Genomic DNA, 22,500 nt, shown 5'->3' on the forward strand with positions numbered 1-22,500 from the left:
TATACATTATATATACTACATACATTATATATACACTATATATATATATATACGACATACACTATATATACACTATATATATACTACATACACTATATATACGCTATATATATACTACATACACTATATATACACTATATATATATACTACATACATTATATATACACTATATATATATATATATATATATATATGCTACATACACTATATATACACTATATATATACTACATACACTATATATACGCTATATATATATACTACATACACTATATATACACTATATATACTACATACATTATATATACACTATATATATATATATATATATATATATATATATATATATATACTACATACACTATATATATATACCACATACATTATATATACACTATACATATATACCACATACATTATATATACACTATACATATATACTACATACATTATATATACACTATATATACAATGTACACTGTATATAGCGTAATGCAGCAGTAGTTAACCCTTAAGGGTTTGACGGGTTTTGAATAAGATGTAGAAAGCAGGAAAGGACAGACTGGGAGTTTATCTGCAGACTGTAGTGATGTCAGCCATGTTGGATGTCAGCCATGTTGGATGTCAGCCATGTTGGAGCCAAAGATGAAGGGTCACTTCCTCCAGGGACTTTGGTGTTTTACACTGGATTTCCCAGCAACTGCTCTCTCTCTCTCTCTGTCTCTCTTTCTGTGTGTGTCTCTCTCTCTCTCTCTCTCTCTGTCTCTCTTTCTCTCTCTCTCTCTCTCTCTCTGTCTCTCAGGACATCCTGGAGACCCTGGCAGAGATGGAGAGAGAGGAGCTCTTGGTCTCCATGGTAACCCCGGTAATCAAGGAGAAATGGGTTTGCCAGGTAACCCCCCCCCCACACACACACACACACACACACACTGCCCAACTTTAACTCTCTGGAACAATACTTTATAACAGCCTGAGTTAAATTGGCCTATTAAAAACCTTTATAAATGTTCTAAGTGGACAGTAAGTTGACTTCAAACATTTAGTGTGAACTGAGCTGTCAGTCATGTGTTGGGTTGGCTGGTCGAACATCTGTCAGGTGTTCTGAAGCTCCGCCCCCGCACTGTCAGGTGTTCTGAAGCTCCGCCCCCGCACTGTCAGGTGTTCTGAAGCTCCGCCCCCGCACTGTCAGGTGACTGAAGCTTGTGTTTATCAGTATCTGTCAGCATCAACACTCAAGCAGAGAGACAGGGAGGAAGAAATACAACAAAAGAGATACAAGATAAAATATATAAAACAGGGTAAAATAGGATTATTAAAAGGAGGAAATGCTGCAGTACGAATGGGTTTTTACGAGGGCTGGGCGATAATTCAATATTATCATTTATCGTCTTTCAGTGGAATCATATCGTGATGATATGAAGATATTTTAAAGACCCTATAGACAACTTTTTTGCTTTAACTTAACATTATTAACATTATGAAGTAAATGTTGATTGCACAGTGTAATGTCTTTCACTATGCAATTCTGTCTGCCACCGGACACGATCTCCAGGAGAACGAAGGCTCGACTTACGGCACAAAGGAAGTGAGTCATCCATTGCGCAACCAAAAGAGGAATAGAATAGAATAGGTTTTCCCAGGTTTTCTTGCAGTGGCCTTTCTAAAATGAGCAGTGGTGAAAGTTACTGTATTGTGTTTTGATCAAGGAGTTGATGAGCAGACAGATGGTTTGTTCTGTTGCACAGAGCTAGACTCTAACAGAAAGAGATCCGGTTGTCTTTGAGACAGCGGAGCAAACAACAACAAAACCACTTAGAAACACTAGGGGGAGACAACGGGGGGAAGATGAAAAGTTGTCCGTATCCACTTTAATATTGTGACACACATTTCTGCTGTCTAAATTGATGATGACAAGCAAATTTTTCTTAAAAACTCTGATAAAATGAGGTATGGTAGGAATATTATTTGAATATTTCTGTTTTGTTTGACATCACACCTAACATCACCATTCAGTTCAATGAGATGAACATTCATTTGAATATTTAACGTGATTTTGCATGTATGAACCATATTGTGATATATATTGATATCCTTATGAAAAATCCTTATGATTATCGTGACATTGATTTCAACCATATCGCCCAGCCCTAGTTTTTACATAAAGTAAGTTCTGAGTGATTTAAATGATGATGCTGACTCAGCCTGTCAGCTGTGGTTAGGAGTCAGGAGGCTGCCGGCTGCGTTCTGGCTCATGTCAGAAATGTAACTAGGAGCCAGGTTATGTAAAGTTTTCGACATTATCAGTAACATTTTTAAAAACAAGAGTGTCCAGAATGGAATTCTTCAGATGATTTCATATGAAAAATACTTTCCTTTGAGGTCAGTAGAGAAATTTGTTTACAATTAGTTAACATGTTCAACATGAATAGGGAGGAATCTGGAGACTAATGTCTTCCATTTAATTGATAAAATAGTGGAGAAACTGCTCACACATCACAGGGCAGGGAGGACTGACAGCAGAGTCGGTGGTCTGAAACGAAATAAGAAATCCTTACATGCTTAGCTTCTGGTAAGCAGACATCAAGTCTGTTAGAATGTCAAGAAATTCATAATCTTTCCATTTACGCTCTTGCGTTGTCTTTTGATGTCCATGGTATGGTCATTAAGTCATTAGGCTTTACAAGTCTTTGGGGCATCAAGAATACTTAAGCAAGTTCTGTTAAAATCAGTTATTAGATTACCAGTGGTATATTGAGGAAGCACTGAAATTACAGACACACTACATCACACACTACAAGATATTATTAAGATTATCTTGCCCGAAGGAGCAAGATAATTTGTCAAAGTTTGTCAAAGAAAAGAAAAAGACCAGACGAGTTTGGATGAGGAAATGTTTGGAGAGACAGACATAAAGCGGGCTGTCCGCTCCGGAGGACCGGAGGTGAGATTTTAACCGTCAGTTTTAATATCTGTTTGTTATAACGTTGGTACGCTATCGCTAGCCTAGTGCTAAAAGTGCTTAAAGGTTTATTGTTGCTAGGCAACACCGTCAGCTGTCCCGGGCCGGGACGTTAAAGTTGTATTGTCCAGTGTTGAAAGGCATAATGAAGTGACGTCACCATGGAGATACTCACAGATATCAGACAGGTTAGAAATTATCGGGGCGGCTCCGATGCGTCTTTGAACAGTTCAGGAGGTTCAGATCTGATCTGGACTCAGCTCACAGCACCAGATATTCTGAGCTGAACTTCGGTTCCGACCAAGACTCAGGTCCAGATTTCTCCTCCGATTGTCGGGAGGGGCGAATCGGGGACAAATCGGTGAAAAACTCCTGTAATCTGATCCCGTTTAACATGGGGGTTAATCGACACTTGACTGCCATGAAAACCAGAATATAATCTACTGACCAAGATCAGATGCAGCTGGAGCAGTTTTTAGCGTTCAGATTGTTTCTTCCCATTCATTTGAATGGAACCTGACATTAAACAGGTTGGTGAACAGATTCAGCATCAGATCCTGCTGCTGTGGTTTCCAGCTGACTGTTGGTCCAAAGCTTCAGAACAGAATCTCACCAAACAGCTTTTTTACTGATAGAAGAGAACACAGCGGAGGGATACCATTTAGGAGAGACAGTTCCTGTTGGGGAGACTGGATCTACTTTTATTTTTAAATACTAATTTTAGTGTAAACCAAGAATAGAAATGTAAAATGACGACGGACCAATGACTGCTTTGTTAAGTGCGATCTGTTTTTGAATCTTTAGCGCTGAATAACCAGTAATTCACCAATATCTAATGGTGTTTTCTGTCCAGGTATTAAAGGTGAGAAAGGTTCCACAGGGCTTCGTGGAGAACCTGGTTCAGATGGAACCCCGGGACCTGGAGGACTCAAAGGTGCTAAAGGAGAAGCAAGTTCACCTGGACCAGGACCTAAAGGACGCCAAGGAGAGATGGTATCACAACACACACACACACACACACACACACACACACACACACACTGTGGTGATCACAATATAACCATAAGGGACCTTTTTAATAAATAACTTTGTTTCCCACGGTAAACATGTAACTGGAAACCTAGCTGTGAACCTGACTGAGAGGGGTCAGTAGGGGTCAGTAGGGGTCAGTAGGGGTCAGTAGGGGTCAGTAGGGGTCAGTAGGGGTCAGTAACGATCAAGCAGTACAGTGCAGTTTTGGTGTAAAGGATTTTTTCACGGCTATTTTCATGGCTTTATCAAGCGATATGCACATAAACAGATGCTATTCAAAAGCTCACCAACCCTTTTTGTGGATGATAACCGAACTCCTCCTCTGGGGCCAGCTGAGTGGGACAGGCCACCTTTTTCTTGAGAACCTGGTCCAGATTTGGAGGAGCTGAACCTCACCCCAAGCTGCTCAAATGCACATTGGAGATCACACTCCTCTGAAGCCAAAAGGACAACATCATCTGCAAACGACGGACATGACTCTGTCAGACCGGCTGCACCTAGATCTCCTGTCCATGAAGACCACAAACAGGAGAGGAGACAAGCAGCATCCTTGTCAGAGTCCAGTGCCACCTTGAACAAGATAACTGACTGCCAAGAATGAAAACACAGCTCCCACCGAGCTGTGTGAGTGTATGAGGACTAAATGATTTGCAGCAGCGGGCCTAGCACCCTATACTCCCACAGGATACCTCAGGCAACAGTCTTAGGCTTTTTCCAAATCCACAAAGTACATGTAGACAGGAATAGTCAACCCCAATGACCCCCAATCAGCTGTGAGCATTGTTCCTCCTGATTCCAAGGTTCGACCATCAGCCCAAGTCTCCCTTCCAGCACTTTGCCATAAGCTTTCCTCGGGAGGCTGAGCAGTGGGATTCCTCAATAGTTGGAACAAACCTACAGGTCCCCTGTTTTAAAGATGGAGACCATCACTCCCCTCCATGTGAAGAGATGGGTCAGTGCCTTCATCATCTCAGGAGGATCTGGTCCAGCTGGTTCCTCACCACTGAGAAGCTTTCTAACCTCCATGGTGAGTGACCTCTGACCTCTGAGGAGGTCAGAGTTCACTCACCATTTATTTATTTCACATAAATAAATGGTGAAATTGTAAAATGTCTGTTTCTACCTGAGAAGTTGCTCTTTTGTATATTAAGTTTTGTTTTATGTTTTCTGATTGGTTTAACCATGTTTTGGTTTTTATATTTTCATAGTTGTCAAACATAATTGTTTTCAAACCAAATGTATATCTATTTTATTTAAACTGTTTCTTATAATTAAATATTAGCCTACAGTAATTTGAATTGTAGCCATTTAATTTAGAGCTATATAAGTGTTCTCCTCCTCCACCATGCTCTCCGGTAATTCATATTGGTACTGCAGTGCCTGCTGGGTAACCCGCGCTTTTAAGCCAGCACTTTAATTGGCTCAGGGAAAGTCGGAGGGCTGAACAGACGCTCGCCCTCTCTTCATTTGGCTCACTTGGTGAGGGTTAGGGTGATCATGCCCCCCCCCCCACAGTCACAACTGTGCATATGACCTCCACATGGACTGTTGAGTTGGGTGTGGACTGATGTTCTTTCCCACTTTTTTCAGCAGGTGTTGTGTCTGTTGTATTGTGTCATTCTGATGTGGTGTTTCTTCAGTACTGTGTCATGTCATGATGATGTGTGTTAGGTTGTAACAGGTAACATTTTTGGTGAAGTGCTCTTTTGTTTAATGTTGTTTTTTCAATGTTGTATCATGTACTTTATACTGATTGTTGGAGCATGTCAGGCAAGACAAAGTTCTGTGAGAATGGACAATGAAGTATTATCTTATCTTATCTTATCTTATCTTATCTTATCTTATCTTATCTTATCTTATCTTAAACCAACCCCATACAGGAGGATCACAAAGACATACAGTCATATAGTCACTGTAACATATTCATATAGTGACATGTGTTTGCTCCTCTCTGCTCCTCCCAGGGAGAGCCGGGGTGTCCAGGAGCTCCAGGAACCAAGGGAGAGCGAGGAGATGCAGGGAGTTTTGGTCTTCCAGGAGGTGCTGGTCCCTGTGGTCCCAAAGGAAGATCAGGAGCCGCTGGACCACGAGGTACGGTCTGTACAGTCTCTACACGACACCAGCTGACTTCACCAGAGAGGAGGATCGAATCAGTGAAATCAGCTGATTTTTTTTTTTTGCTGTTTTTTTTCTGTAAGATTATTTTTTGGTCTTTTGCTTTATTGGACAGTGAGGGGATGACATGCAGGCTCAGGCCAGATTAGGACTCAGCCTTAATGGTACGCACTCTGCCGGCTGAGCCACCGGGACGTCCCGCCTGCAGACTCTCAGCACATGATTACCCTTCCCTGTCTGTACAGGCTATCATTTATACAGTCTATACATTCTGTTTCTATACAGTCTGTACATTCAGTTTCTGTACAGTCTATACATTCTGTTTCTACACAGTCTGTACATTCAGCTTCTATACAGTCTGTACATTCAGTTTCTGTACAGTCTATACATTCTGTTTCTACACAGTCTGTACATTCAGCTTCTATACAGTCTGTACATTCAGTTTCTGTACAGTCTATACATTCTGTTTCTACACAGTCTGTACATTCAGCTTCTATACAGTCTATACATTCTGTTTCTATACAGTCTATACATTCTGTTTCTATACAGTCTATACATTCTGTTTATATACCGTCTGTACATTCTGTTTCTACACAGTCTATACATTCTGTTTCTATACAGTCTGTACATTCTATTTCTATACAGTCTGTACATTCTGTTTCTACACAGTCTATACATTCAGTTTCTGTTAGCCTGTCTGTCTGTTAACTTGTCTGTCTGTTGACCTGTCTGTCTGTCTGTTAACTTGTCTGTCTGTTGACCTGTCTGTTAACCTGTCTGTCTGTTAACATGTCTGTCTGTTAACCTGTCTGTCTGTCTGTTAACTTGTCTGTCTGTTGACCTGTCTGTTAACCTGTCTGTCTGTTAACATGTCTGTCTGTTAACCTGTCTGTTGACCTGTCTGTCTGTTAACCCGTCTGCCTGTTGACCTGTCTGTTAACCTGTCTGTCTGCTAACCTGTCTGTCTGTTAACTTGTCTGTCTGTTGACCTGTCTGTTGACCTGTCTGTTAACCTGTCTGTCTGCTAACCTGTCTGTTAACCTGTCTGTTGACCTGTCTGTCTGTTAACCTGTCTGTCTGTTAACCTGTCTGTTGACCTGTCTGTCTGCTAACCTGTCTGTCTGTTAACCTGTCTGCTAACCTGTCTGTCTGTTGACCTGTCTGCTAACCTGTCTGTCTGTTTACCTGTCTGTTAACCTGTCTGTCTGTTGACCTGTCTGTTAACCTGTCTGTCTGTTAACCTGTCTATTAACCTGCCTGTCTGCCTGTCTGTCCTCAGGTCCTCCTGGGTTGCCAGGTGACAGGGGTTTTGATGGTTCTGCAGGAGCCGACGGAGGTCCAGGGCCCACCGGCCTCCCAGGTACACAAATACTACAGTACTACTACTGCCATGTACTACCAGAGTACTAATACTACAGCACTGCTACTGCCATGTACTACCAGAGTACTAATACTACAGTACTGCTACTGCCATGTACTACCAGAGTACTAATACTACAGTACTGCTACTGCCATGTACTACCAGAGTACTAATACTACAGTACTACTTTCACCTGGTACCAGTGCTACTACTACTGTAAAGAACCTGCTGGAAGAGAAGCCACAAAGTAATGGCCAGCTGTACATTACTGAATACAACTGTTTACTAGCAGAATCAGAAAAGTTTTTATTGCCATGCAACAGAAGGTTGCTAGGATTTTGTCTTGGTGTTACATAAACAACAACAACAACAATGACAACACAATGACAACATCAAGAAACAACAACCAATAATGCACAACTCACAGAATCAAAGCACACAGCACGTCTGAGGTACTGGGGTCAATGTTAGGTCAGGGTCAGGGTCAGGGACTTGGACAGGGGCTTGGACAGGGACTTGGACAGAGAGGGGTCAGGTTCAGGGACTTGGACAGGGACTTGGACAGGGACTTGGACAGGGACTTGGACAGAGAGGGGTCAGGTTCAGGGACTTGGACAGGGACTTGGACAGAGAGGGGTCAGGTTCAGGGACTTGGACAGGGACTTGGACAGGGACTTGGACAGAGAGGGGTCAGGTACAGGGGCTTGGACAGGGACTTGGACAGAGAGGGGTCAGGTTCAGGGACTTGGACAGAGAGGGGTCAGGTTCAGGGACTTGGACAGGGACTTGGACAGAGAGGGGTCAGGTTCAGTGACTTGGACAGGGACTTGGACAGAGAGGGGTCAGGTTCAGGGACTTGGACAGGGACTTGGACAGGGACTTGGACAGAGAGGGGTCAGGTTCAGGGACTTGGACAGGGACTTGGACAGGGACTTGGACAGAGAGGGGTCAGGTTCAGGGACTTGGACAGGGACTTGGACAGAGAGGGGTCAGGTTCAGGGACTTGGACAGGGACTTGGACAGGGACTTGGACAGAGAGGGGTCAGGTTCAGGGACTTGGACAGGGACTTGGACAGGGACTTGGACAGAGAGGAGTCAGGTTCAGGGACTTGGACAGGGACTTGGACAGAGAGGAGTCAGGTTCAGGGACTTGGACAGGGACTTGGACAGAGAGGGGTCAGGTTCAGGGACTTGGACAGGGACTTGGACAGGGACTTGGACAGAGAGGGGTCAGGTTCAGGGACTTGGACAGGGACTTGGACAGGGACTTGGACAGAGAGGAGTTCCACTTTAACCGCTGGTTGTGGCATTTATTGATGATTCATCTGTATGTGGATGTGTGCTGGAAGTAAACATGAACAGAGATAGCAAATTAATATCAAAGAAAAAATACTATCATGAATAAAGAAATAAAATACGTAACATTATTTCCATTTCCCTAATCACCAACATAATTAACATGATATTCATTATAATTCAAATTAGAGCTAAATTCCGGTCAGAGGCTCATAGTCCATATTCAGTGTTCACGCTGGACTTTGGGAACCAGTCAGGTGTCAGACTCATAAACAGAAGCGTGGCGACTGTCTATCTGGTGCTGAAGTAGCAAACATTGAATTGGCTCCCGCTCTCATCGATCTGCACCCGACTATTCACACTGTCATTATCCACACCTGCACTTGCACCTGCACCAATGACGTAATGTCCAGACAATCAGTCAAACTACAGTATGAACTGGAGTCACTGATGACCATCATGGAGAGTCTAGGAGAGACCTGCCTGCTGTCCGGTCCCATCCTTCCTGCTGTCCGGTCCCATCCTTCCTGCTGTCCGGTCCCATCCCCAACACGACCAAAAAGAGCAAACGCTTCAGCCGCCTCTTCAGTTTACACTGCTGGCTGCAGAACTTTTGTATAGCAACCGGCTATGGTTTCTTTAGCAATTTCGACTCTTTCTGCACTGTTAAGGATCTTTGTAATATGGATGGTATACACCCTAGTAAGAAGGGCACAATGGTACTCACCTCTAATTGTATCACTTTTATAGCTTTTAACAGAAACTGTCTAGCATCGCATCAGGTTTCTTGTCCTTTACCAGGTCCCCAGCCTAGACCATCTCTATCTTTTAATTTGACCTCTTCCCCTGTGTTATCTCTTGACTCTGGCCTCTCTATTCCAGTAATTACCAGCAATAGGTCTGTGAAACTCATTGATCACCTCCGCTCTGCTGTTACGTCCAATAGTTTAATACAGGTTTCCTGTAAAAATACACAGACAGTTAAATCTGTCACACCGGTTGTTCTAGCTCTGTTTAATACCAGATCGCTCTCAAACAAGACTTTTGTTCTTAGTGATTTCATTACTTCACACAATCTAGATCTTCTATTTTTAACTGAGACTTGGCCTTGAATTCCCCAAGGCTCACTGGTCGTGGTGGGGGCATTGCTGTGGCCTAAGAAAAAGTTGTAACTGTAATCGCATCACTTTTGACTAATTTAATAGTTTTGAATCACTAACTTTTAAAATTGAGTGTGATAACCCAATCAGACCTTAGATCGGGCCCAAAAAAACAAGCCCGACCCGACCCGAGCCCGTGCACGTTCTGTCTGAGCGCGGCACGGGCCCATCCCATTGGTTGCATTTATGGGCCTGAGCCCGGTTTAAAACCAAAATTTTCTTAGTAAGTTGGCTGTTTATAAGTAAACTAATTCTGAGTTGTTTGAATGAAAAAAATCTGTTCGGAGTGACGTGTGGGATCTTACTGAACAGCCTACTTCCTCTCGCAAAGGACTTGCAAAGTGAGAAGTGCCGTAGGCAGCGAAAACCCAACACTTACATTTCAAATCGTAACCTTTGATTGACTGGTGATAAAAACATAATTGACACAAGGAATTAACAATCAGACTTTTCGGATTACAGAGAAATTTGAATGACAGAAATCTGTTCAGAATTACGCACAGGATCTTAATGAATAGCGACACGGAAGTGAAACTAGTTTCAGTTGGTTCAACTGAACACAGGATGTCTCACAGGTGAAATAATTACAATCCTCTACTAGGCACTGTGTACACTTCACGCGTCGTTGCTAAACTGTTTCATTGAATAAGATGGTTAAGTGTACGGTTAAAACAGTGTACAGTAACACAAATCTGAATATAATGGAGGTAAGCCTAGTGTAGTTAGCTTGCATATGTAAAGCATATAGAATGTTGGTTTTACTGGTATTTGTGCTGTATATGGGAGCAGTGTTAGCATTTAAGTTAATGAGCAAGTATTCTACAAAGAGGAAAATGTTGTGTTCACTGCAATATTCCTTGTAATTCTCAAGCCTGCCACTAGAGAGTAGTAGAGACTGAAGTGAGACACGGTTGTTACAGGATGTGACTAGCTGTTCAGAATTATCTGCCATGTTGTTATGCTAGTACGGCCAGTAAAGTATTGCTTGCTGAATCGGCTATTTTCTGCCGTCATTCTTCACCATCGGCCACTACACAAACTGCCCCATTTTATTATCTGAGTTCACTCCTATCTCCCTTCAAAATCTGTTAGATATAGTAGCCCACATGCGCTGTCTTCTAGTCCTGCTATCCCAACTAAATTCCTGAGGGAGGTCCTGCCTGTAATTGCCCCCTGTCTTCTCTCCATCATTAACAAGTCTCTCTCTTCTGGCTGTGTTCCCGATTATTTCAAGGCAAGTGTCCAGCCCCTCCTGAAAAAAAACACCCTTAATCCAACTTTGTTAGAGAATTACAGACTCATATCCAAACTGCCATACATTTCTAAGATTCTCTAAAAAGTTGTTGCGGATCAGCTCCTCAAGCTGATTGAAGACCACAATATCTTTGACAAATTTCAATCAGGTTAACACAGCACCGAAACTGCACTTCTAAGACTGACAAATGATATTCTTATGCATGCTGATAAAGGTGAATGTTCTATTTTGGTGTTTCTTGATTTAACTGCTGCTTTTGATACCATTGATCATGCAGTTCTTATTGATAGGCTCTGTAACTGGGTTGGTATCTCCGGTGCTGCCCAGTCTTGGTTCTCCTCCTACCTGTCAGGCTGTTTAATGTATTGACAGTTGTGTGTCCTCTCCCGCTCCTCTACTGTGTGGAGTTCCTCAGGGGTCAGTCCTCGGACCCATCTTATTCTCCCTATACGTCACCTTTGGGTCAATTACTCAGTCGTTTTGATGATATCTCATACCACTGTTATGATGATACCCAGCTGTATGTATCTGTCATGCCAAACAAACTACACAACCTTGACTTTCTCCAGAACTGTTAGACCACCATTCAGGACTGGATGTCCCAAAACGTCCTCAAACTAAACCCCGATAAAACTGAGGTCCCTGTAATTGGTCCCGATCATTTCACAAGGGAAGTCAGACACACATAAAGACCTCCTCTAAGAATCTTGAGTTATCTTTGACCAACATTTGAACTTCGACCGACACGTTAACGAGCTTATTCAGTGCTGCTTCCTTCAACTAAGACAGATTGCCAAAATCAGATCCATCCATCCTCCATCCATCCAAAGATCTGGAACTTTTAATTCCTAATTTTATTTTCTCAGGTCTTGACTACTGTAATGTCCTTTTTACCTGCCTCAGTCAATCTGCTCTGTCTCGTCTCCAACTTGTCCAAAACGCAGCAGCCAGACTTTTAACTAACTCCAGCCGTAGATCCCACATCACCCCAGTTCTTGCCTCCCTTCACTGGTTACCAGTGAGATTCAGAATTGATTTCAAGATTCTCCTTATTACTTATCAGGCTCTTCCAGGCCGAGCCCCGGTCTACATAACTGAACTGCTAAGCCCGTTCACACCGCCCGGTCTCTCAGATCTTCTGACCAAGGCCTCTTATCCATTCCTCACTCCAATTTTAAAAAGGTGCCGCGTTTCTCCATCTTGCCCCTTCTCTCTGGACCGGTCTCCCCCAAGCGATCAGATCAGCCCAATCTGTTGATTGCTTTAAGCAACGCCTTGAAACTAATTTTTATAGGTTAGCCTTTTTATAATTAGCCCTTTCTCAGATGTTTGCGTGATTGCCTTTCTTTCTCTGATGTGTTGTTAGTATATTTGCTTCTTGTCTCACATTCACGTTTCTTGTGCATGTCGGGCTATTTTTGTATTTATCTTGTTTTTATTATGTACAGCACTTTGTAAATAAAATGTTACTTACTTAGTAATTAATTCAGACTTGTGACGTCACTCAACTTTCCCGCTGCCAGTTATACAATGGGAAGTCACCCGGCTGTTGGAACTATCACCATAACTCCCAAATTCTCTTCATCATATTACATTTATCCACAGCATCATCTTCAGCCAGAATAGTAAACCAATCTGATGGTCAATCTTGTAGAATAGTAAGCTACTCACGTTTCTTCATGGACGCAGACAAGGATTCGGTCTCTCAACCGCGATGGTGATTGGTGGAGCCAGGTCAGGTGACTTACCGAGCGCCAGTTCCGACAGCCATACATAGACCCGCTCCCAGTCAGCGTGACAGAGGAGCATGCCTTATTAAAGAGGCAGAGTAGTTTGAGCTCCCACATTAGTCTTTTCCACATGTAGTGTTTTCCAGGTGGCAGCAGCAGAAACAGGTTTCCAGGTGGGTGTGTCTTGATGATGCTTCCTGCTTCTTCACCCTGGAAACATCCAGGTCCTGGACAGATGGAAGTTTGAGCTGCACCATCTTTTCTGCTGATCTGATTATCCTTTGCAGCTTATTTTTTGAGTGGACAGATTAGTTGCCAAACCAGACAGTTATGGAGGATGTGAGACTGTAGAACTAGAGCAGTACTGCTTGTTACATGTGGAATTTTTTAAGTTGACGGAGAAAGAACATGTGTCGCTGTGCTTTTCTGGTGATCGATGAGGCATTCTGCTCCCCGGTCGGTGTGCGTGAGGCGGTGGTGCCAAGGAATTTAAATGACTCTACTGTACAGACAGTTGTGTCATTGATTATCAGGGGTTCCACTGGTGGGCCTTTTTTGCTACAGTCCACAACCATCTCCACTGTCTTTGAGCTATTGAGCTCAAGGTTGTTGTGGGTGCACCACTCAACCAGCCGTTCATCCTCACCCCGACATGGAGCCTCATCCCTATTCGAGATGAGGCCGCTCAGGGCGGTGCCATCTGCAAACGAAAGAAACAAAAGAACGCATCTTGTGCTCAAGGTCAGAGGGAGTGACAGCCTGGTTAGTGAGAAGGTCAGTGATCCAGAGGCAGGTGGGAATATCTAGGCCCATGTGGTTTTTGTCGGAGATATTCTGGGATTATTGTATTGAATGCTGAACTGAAGTCCACAAAGAGGATTCTGGTGTACGTACCTGGGGAGTCAAGATGTTGCAGAGAGTCATGGGGAGCCATGACCGCATCATCACTGACCTGTTGGCATGATATGCAAACTGAAGTCCAGGACAGCATCAGCGGCAGATTTAAGGTGGAAAAGAGCCAGGCGCTCAAATTATTTCATTATCGCTGAGGTTAGTGCCACCGGTCTGTAGTTGTTTAGGCAGGAGATATTTGTCTTTTTGGGAACTGGAATTATGATGGATTTGATGCAGCGAAGTGTTCGATATAAATATCAAAGGCACTTAACAAGGATCAATGATATGGATAAACAATAAAAAATAAGTAATAATGAATAATTGAGAGTTAAGTTAATATTTACTCGAGTGAATTCAAAGAGTCAACTGAATAATATAGAACATACTTAATTGCAGGACTTTAAGTATTCTTACCATTAGAAAGCAAGCCTGCATGAGACTGAAGAAAGTCTGTACTGGCTTAACATCTATAGAAACCAGTCTGTACTGGTTTAATAGAAACTAGAAACCAGTCTGTACTGGTCTGTCATCTATAGAAACCAGTCTGTACTGGTCTGTCATCTACAGAAACCAGTCTGTCATCAGGAATCATGTGAACAAAGCGTTATGTGTTTTATTCCTTTTTAATATTTAATATAATTTCAGGTAATAAGGGGGCTCCTGGAGATCCTGGTCCTCCTGGCCTCAGAGGAAACCAAGGACAAGATGGGATACCTGGACCTCCTGGAGAGAAAGGAGACATGGGAGGTAGGAGGGAGGAGAGGAGAGGAGAGGAGAGGAGAGGAGAGGAGAGGAGAGGAGAGGAGGAGAGGAGAGGAGAGGAGGAGGAAATACAATAGTGGAATGAATAATTTACATGCATGGTGAATTCTGTTCTTAAAGGATCAGGTTGGTGTTTTTTACTGTCACCAAATCCTATGAAAATAACAAAATCAGCAGTGAATTAGTTTTTCCAATAAGTCTGGTCCATGTATCTGGGTCCCAGTAAAGCCTCCTGTCCCAGCAGCCATAGAACTCCACTGTATTAAAAAACGATTAAAACCCGTCACAGAGCCATGCTGCTGCTCTGCAGCATATTTCATCATCACCATGCACCGGGCCGGACCACTTTTTCCTCAAATGACTTAACAAGTCGGCTGTAAACACTTTGCCATCTCAGGAAAGTAGTTCCGTAGCACAGAAAATAGTCCCCCGGCGTAATGAGGAATTTGTTCCTGTTTGAATTTGATTTGGTAAAAACTACAACAGCCTGACTTTTCATGCTAACAGTTAGAGATTTTTAAAATGTAAACTATGTCTTTGTGAGCTGAATTTAAAGATTTTTAGCTTCCAGTTGGAGCCAATGACTTCCGGGTTGACGGCTAAAAACGGAACGTGGGAAGTCAGAAAGTAAAGGGAGGAGAGCAAACACATTGTTGATGTTGTTATTTTCATAGGATTTGTTGACGGTAAGCAATGCATTAAAAACACCAGCCTTATCCTTTAACTAGTTTATATGTGTTTATAACCTGGTTCAGGTTGACCATGTAACACATAACTGGATAGTGTGATATTAGTTTCCTTTGCTATGCGGATGACACCCAGCTTTGTATCTGTTACACAAGATGATCTCAGCTCCTCAGGCTCCACTGTTAATCAACCTGTGGATGGTCCAACCCAACCAAGATAAAAGCAGAGTCAAACTGATTTAATACTCAATCCATTTTCTCTCAAAATGTTAAATCTCAGGCGAGGAATTTGGTTGTTATCAACTGTGATCTAAACTTTGAGCTACACATAAGGACTGAAACTGTGTTTTACCACCTGAAAAACATTGCAAAGTTTAAACTGTTTCTTTCTCCAGCTGACACTGGCTGGGTTACTGTAGACAACAGGGAAACTGCAACTTGTACAAGTCCTGTTTTAAAATCAGAATAATAATAAATTCAGAACAGATTTTAAGATTCTCTTATTAATTTTTAAATCTGTCCATGCACTTGTCCCTGAGAGAATAAATGACATGCTGCCAAAATATGTTCCTGCTAGAACCATCAGATCTATTGATTCTCTCTCAGCTCTTCCTAAAGCGAGGACTAAGACTTGTTAGCTGCTTCAGCCTCAGACTCTGGAACAGCCTTTGCATCGTCAGACTGCTGCATCAGTGGAAATTTGTAGATCTTAAGATCTACCTTTTCAGTTTTTTACTTCGGTGCCTTTTTTGTCTGTATTACCTAAATATTTGTCCTGTTTGTTCCTTTTCTTCTGTTTCTCTACTTATTTTGTATTTTAATTGCAGTTCTTTGTGAAGCGCATCACATGACATTATGTATAAAATGTGCTGTATAGAAAAAGTGTGATTTGATTTGACAGCATAGTGTTCTTGGTTCTGATTGGATAGTTATGTTCATGGATTCGCCCCCTGTTGTTTTGTACAGAACTGTTGGCTTCATAATTGGCTCTAAATGTAAGCAGACCAATCCAGACCAGTGTGTCCTTTCAGCCAATCAGAGTGAGTTTTTTTGTGTCATTGGTTGGTTCTGTATCCCCAGCTCCTGTAATCGGACCTCCAGGACCAGATGGAGAGAAGGGCATGACCGGTGAGTCAGAACCACAGAGACCCAAAATAACCACAACTAGACCCAACAGAACCACAACTAGACCCAACAGAACCACAACTAGACCCAACAGAACCACAGCTAGACCCAACAAAACCACAACTAGATCCAACAGAACCACTGCTAGACCCACAGAACACAGCCAGACCCAACAGAACCACAACTAGTCCCAACAGAACCACAGATAGACCCACACAACCACAACTAGACCCAACAAAACCACAACTAGACCCACAGAACCACAGCTAGACCCACAGAACTATAACTAGTCCCAAGAGAACCACAGCTAGACCCACAGAACAACAACTAGTCCCAAGAGAACCACAGCTAGACCCACAAAACCACAACTAGACCCAACAGAACCACTGCTAGACCCACAGAACTACAGCTAGACCCAACAAAACCACAACTAGATCCAACAGAACCACTGCTAGACCCACAGAACCACAGCTAGACCCACAGAACCACAACTAGACCCAACAGAACCACAGCTAGACCCACAGAACCACACCTAGACCCAACAGAAGCACAGCTAGACCCAACAGAACCACACCTAGACCCACAGAACCACAACTAGACCCAACAGTCCTCACCTCTAAAATCCCCTACCCCGTTTGGATTTTAAATTAAATTTTACTTGTTTTTTTATCATTATATTATAGTCAATTATATATTGCATTGTATACGATCTTTTTTTGCTTGAAGTTGTGGTTGTTTTGAGGCGTGAAGCGTTTGTTGTGGCCCGGTCCGAACCGAACTCTGTGACTTCTTGACCCAAAGAGTGAGGGACTTGGAGAGACTCCAAGGAAAAACCTTACTAGGAAAAGATGGAAGAGACCTAGGGCAGGCTAAGTCAAAGAGGAACCCCCCCCCCCCCACCCCCACCCTAAACTACCAATTTTACCCCCCCCCCCCAACCCCCCACCTCAGGGTCGAAGGGGGAGCTGGGTTCTCCTGGACCCTGTGGTCCTCCAGGTCCTCCTGGTCCTCTAGGAGGTCGAGGACCTGCCGGAGCTGCAGGAGCACCTGGTCCTGCTGGTCGTCCGGGGAGAGAGGGAGTTTGCACCGAGGGAACCAAAGGAGAGCGAGGACCTGCTGGGGAGCAAGGACCCATAGGTGGGGAGACACTCATGTAAACACGCATGTAAACATACAAACACAAAGATATAGGACACACATATAAACACACAGCTTACAATCAGCATAATTTACATATCTCTCTCTCTCTTTCTCTCTCTCTCTTTCTTTCTCTCGCTCTCGCTCTCTCTCTCTGTCTCTCTCAATTTTTTTTTTTTCAATTCAATGTGCTTTATTGGCATGAAAGTTCACAGACAATATTGCCAAAGCATCAAGATGAATATCAGTCTTGGTGTGTGTGTGTGTGTGTGTGTGTGTGTGTGTGTGTGTGTGTGTGTGTGTGTGTGTGTGTGTGTGTGTGTGAGTCAGTGTCTGGACAGAGGAACTGTGTTGCTGTGTGTTCAGCTCCTGAACCCAGAGCCTCCATCACAGACTGAGGATCAGTAAACTATGTGAAGGAATTAATGTTTGTTGGTAACAAGAGTTACACACATTTTATATGCAGCACACAATAACATTCAAAGAGAAAAATATCAAATATGTGGGGTTTCAAGATATTGAGAGATTAAGATTATGTTAATAAAAAAAGAAAAATGAAATAAATAAATGATTAAATAAATAAATAAAATAAATAAAGTAGTCTCAGCACCAGCTGACACAGCGGACTCTTTTCTGGGTTCAGCTCTTGGGTTCGGAGGCTTTAGAGTGGAGGCTGTCTGGGGAACTGAATTTGAGGTGATTTAAAAATGTTAGCGCTCGCTTTTGAATGTTGATGTTAAAGGATAACGGCCTAACTCTGATCTGTGTGTTTGTTGGTGTTTCTCTGTGTGTGTAGGATGTGTCTGAACTCAGCATGTAGGGATTCTGTTGGATGTTTCTCCAGCTGGTGAAGCTGTTGTGACTGAGCGGACCCCAGACTTCACTACCATACAGTGCAATGGGCTGGATCACACTATCAAATAGTTTAAGCCAGATTTTAATTGGAATTTGGATATTATAAAATTTCATTTTGATTGCATGTAGAGCTCTTGGAGCTTTTTCTTTTAGTGCGTTCACTGCCAGGCCGAAGCTGCCTGAGGCTGTTACTGTAAGGCAGGTAGGTGGAGCTCATGGTGTGTGGTGTGATGGTGTTTCCTAAGGTGAACTGGTGTCTGTTTACCTGACATCTGGCCTTTTTTTGGAACACCATGATATTGGTCTTTTTCAGATTGACTGCCAGAGCCCGGCTCTGGCAGTAGCGGTCCAGCAGGTCCGGTTGCTGCTGTAGTCCCTGTTTTGTGGGAGACAGCAGAACTAGATCATCTGCATAGAGCAGGAATTTGATTTCTTTGTCCAGAAGAGAGAGGCCCGGGGTCCAGGTCCAGCTGCTCTGCAAGTTCATTTATGTAGATGTTGAACAGTGTTGGACTCAGGCTGCAGCCCTGGCGGACTCCTCTCCCCTGGGCAAAGGACTCAGTGTGTTTGTCTCCAATCTTCACACTGTATCTACTTGTCATATACATACATTTAATAAGGTCGTATACTTTTCCACCTATACCGCATTGAAGAAGTCGGTAATATAGGCCTTCATGCCAAATCGAATCGAAGGCTTTTTTTAAGTCAATAAAGCAAGCAAATATTTGCCATTTTTTGTTTGGTGTACATGTTTCTCAATGAGTGTGTGAAGTGTGTAAATATGGTCGGTGGTACGATGTTTGGGGAGAAAGCCAGTTTGGTTTTTACTAATGATGCTGTGATTTTCAAGGAGATTTGAGATTCTACTATTTATAATGCTGCAGAACAGCTTTCCCAGACAACTGCTGACACAGATTCCCCGGTAGTTGTTGGGGTCCAGTTTGTCCCCACTCTTAAAGATGGGGGAGATGAGGCCCTGGCACCAGATGTCAGGAAAACATCCTGAACTCAGTATAATATTGAACAGTTTGAGCATTTCATTTTTTATGTTGTCTGGACCACAAGCTTTTTTTGGTTGGAGACATTTTGTCTTTCTTGACAATTCTTCCCAAGTGATTGGAAAGTCGAGGGGGTTTTGGTTGTTTTTTATGGTTGATTCTAATTTTTTGAGTTTTTCTTTTATAAGATGATGACTTGAATTCAATTTGTTTACTGGAGATTTTCAAAATGGGTTCTCCAAATATCACCATTTTGAATGGGTAATGCTTGTGTTTCTTTTGTGCTCAAGGTGTTCCACATTTCCCAAAACTGATTTTGGTTTATGGACTGTTCAATTTCTTCTAATCGTCTGCTAGTATAATTTTGTGTTTTGTTCTTAAGTGTGTATCTCTCTCTCTCTCTCTCTGTGTCTCTCTCTCTCTGCCTCTCTCTCTTTCTCTCTCTCTCTCTCTCTCTCTCTCTCTCTCTCTCTAAAGGACCCCGGGGGTCTCTCGGCCCTCCCGGCCCCCCAGGTCCAGGTTTTAAAGGTGATAAGGGGAGTAAAGGAGGCACAGGTCTCCAGGGAACACCTGGTTACCATGGCGACGTCGGCTCACCTGGCCAGCCGGTCAGTGCATCCCATAATTAACATGGTTGCCATGGAACTCCATTTGTGTTTATTTATTGGTTTATTTATCAAGGACAATGCAGTAAATCACTGTTGGGGTTTCTAGCTGAAGCTAATCAATGCTCTTCATAAACTGCATTTCCATTTTCTACTTTTTATTTTATTTTGTATATTGAATTTTATGTGATGTGTATAAAGTCTGATGTGTTGTGCCAAAGACAATTTTCCCTTGCTTGTAATGTGACAATCCAAATGTATCTGTCATCATGATCAGTGTCGCTGGTTAGCTTTGGTCTGGCAGCGGTTAGCTAACCCTAACCTAACAAACAGCTGAGGAGTCATTGACAATATCTCACAGTAGTTTACCATGATGCTGTCAGTGTGTGGATCTAATGCTGCTCCTCCTGCCAGGGCGAGGACGGGCCGCCGGGGGCCCCGGGGCCCAAAGGCCTGATGGGAGATATTGGCATCATGGGACCTATCGGTAAGAATGCAACTCACTAACTAGTACTAACTAATATTAGTTAATGTCTGCTTACCAACCAATACTAGTTTTAAATACCACAGAATTGCTAAATACGTAAAGTACGCCTAACCTCTGCTCACTACTATTAAGTACCAGTGTTGTAGTCAAACCATCTCAATCCAGACCAAGACCAAAAGTGGCTGAGACCAGTAATAGTCTGTGGATCTTCTGATATAGTTGTATCAGTTATTAAATATAATAATATAATAATAACATTAATCTGTATGAGGCCTTAGAGCATCCTGGCTAAATGTTTTGTAATGTTTTGGAGTAATCATCATTGTACAGTCAGTTATTACCCAGTTATTACTTATCTAATTTGAGTTTCCTACCTACTTACCAATTTACCCTAAAAGAGGACAGAACTTTCTAAAATGCAATGTAGCAATAAATTAGACTGTGTGTGTGTGTGTGTGTGTGTGTGTGTGTGTGTGTGTGTGCGCATGTGCATGCTGAGGATGATATTATTGCTCTTATTTGGGCTCAAACTGATATTCAGAAATAATAATGTTATTCCAGACTGTTTGAAGCTCTTCTTCACTGTGAGATTCAACCTCTGCATGTAAAGAAGAACATGTTAGCAGAGACTGTAGAGGCTCAAACTCTGTGTGTGTGTGTGTGCGTGTGTGTGTGTGTGTGTGTGTGTGTGTGTGTGTGTGTGTGTGTGTGTGTGTGTGTGATTCAGGTCAGAAGGGGGAGGCTGGGCCACCAGGTAAAAATGGCCTCCCTGGACCCACGGGACCTGATGGGATGCAAGGTAGCACAATGACACCTCAGTGAAATCACACTCTGGACAGGGAACTGTCCAATCGGTCAGAATTATCGTAAAAAACACCAGAATACTGCTACTGATACCGAATACTGTTACTGGTACTACTGATTACTGCAACTGGTATGATAAAATACTGTTACTGGTATTACAGTATACTGCTACTGGTAGTAGTAGCAACTGCTACTACATACTGCTGGTGACAGTAAGAAGTATTACTACATACTGCTGGTGACAGTAAGAAGTATTACTACATACTGCTGGTGACAGTAAGAAGTATTACTACATACTGCGTCCTGCAGGGCCGAGGGGTGAGGACGCCGTCACGGAGGTGGTGCTGCTGCCAGGAGACAAAGGTTCAGCTGGATGTCTGGGGCCCAAAGGAGACATGGGGCCCCCCGGGGCCTTGGGGAGACGTGGACCTGAAGGTGCAGACATGTTTGTAAAGTTAGATGCAGTAGATCACAGTCTACCGCCTGTAAAGTCACGTGGACTGCTACATATATGTAAAGTTAGATGCAGTACTGGTCTGTATGTAAAGTGAGATGCAGTACTAGTTGTATGTAAAGTGAGATGCAGTACAGGTTGTAAAGTTAGATGCAGTACTGGTTGTAAAGTTAGATGCAGTACAGGTTGTAAAGTTAGATGCAGTACTGGTTGTATGTAAAGTTACATGCAGTACTGGTTGTATGTAAAGTTACATGCAGTACTGGTTGTAAAGTTAGATGCAGTACTGTTGTAAAGTTAGATGCAGTACTAGTTGTATGTAAAGTTACATGCAGTACTGGTTGTAAAGTTAGATGCAGTACTGGTTGTATGTAAAGTTACATGCAGTACTGGTTGTAAAGTTAGATGCAGTACTGGTTGTAAAGTTAGATGCAGTACTAGTTGTAAAGTTAGATGCAGTACTGGTTGTATGTAAAGTTAGATGCAGTACTGGTTGTATGTAAAGTTACATGCAGTACTGGTTGTATGTAAAGTTACATGCAGTACTGGTTGTAAAGTTAGATGCAGTACTGGTTGTAAAGTTAGATGCAGTACTAGTTGTAAAGTTAGATGCAGTACTGGTTGTATGTAAAGTTAGATGCAGTACTGGTTGTATGTAAAGTTACATGCAGTACTGGTTTGTATGTAAAGTTACATGCGTACCTGGTTGTAAAGTTAGATGCAGTACTGGTTGTAAAGTTAGATGCAGTACTGGTTGTATGTAAAGTTACATGCAGTACTGGTTGT

General features: G+C 42.7%; 1 protein-coding gene across 1 annotated transcript in view; it reads left to right on the forward strand.

The window, feature by feature from the left end:
• Positions 1-34: 34 nt before the first annotated feature.
• LOC139655805 (collagen alpha-1(IV) chain-like) overlaps positions 35-22,500 on the forward strand; it is a gene marked incomplete at its 5' end in the record, with an annotated part of 23,533 nt that continues 1,067 nt past the window's right edge. The window contains 13 exons of the mRNA XM_071533173.1: positions 35-94; positions 269-386; positions 803-892; positions 3,813-3,952; positions 5,956-6,082; positions 7,386-7,466; positions 14,447-14,548; positions 16,330-16,377; positions 17,326-17,511; positions 19,842-19,972; positions 20,384-20,456; positions 21,184-21,255; positions 21,570-21,695. Of these exons, the coding sequence (XP_071389274.1) occupies positions 35-94; positions 269-386; positions 803-892; positions 3,813-3,952; positions 5,956-6,082; positions 7,386-7,466; positions 14,447-14,548; positions 16,330-16,377; positions 17,326-17,511; positions 19,842-19,972; positions 20,384-20,456; positions 21,184-21,255; positions 21,570-21,695 (1,354 nt within the window). The remainder of the gene's footprint in view (positions 95-268; positions 387-802; positions 893-3,812; positions 3,953-5,955; positions 6,083-7,385; positions 7,467-14,446; positions 14,549-16,329; positions 16,378-17,325; positions 17,512-19,841; positions 19,973-20,383; positions 20,457-21,183; positions 21,256-21,569; positions 21,696-22,500) is intronic.

This window comes from Centroberyx affinis, unplaced genomic scaffold, assembly GCF_046629955.1.
Source record: "Centroberyx affinis isolate AG114_WGS23_722 - 3 ecotype Tasmania unplaced genomic scaffold, CSIRO-AGI_Caff_v1 ptg000165l_1, whole genome shotgun sequence".
Lineage (NCBI taxonomy): Eukaryota > Metazoa > Chordata > Actinopteri > Beryciformes > Berycidae > Centroberyx > Centroberyx affinis.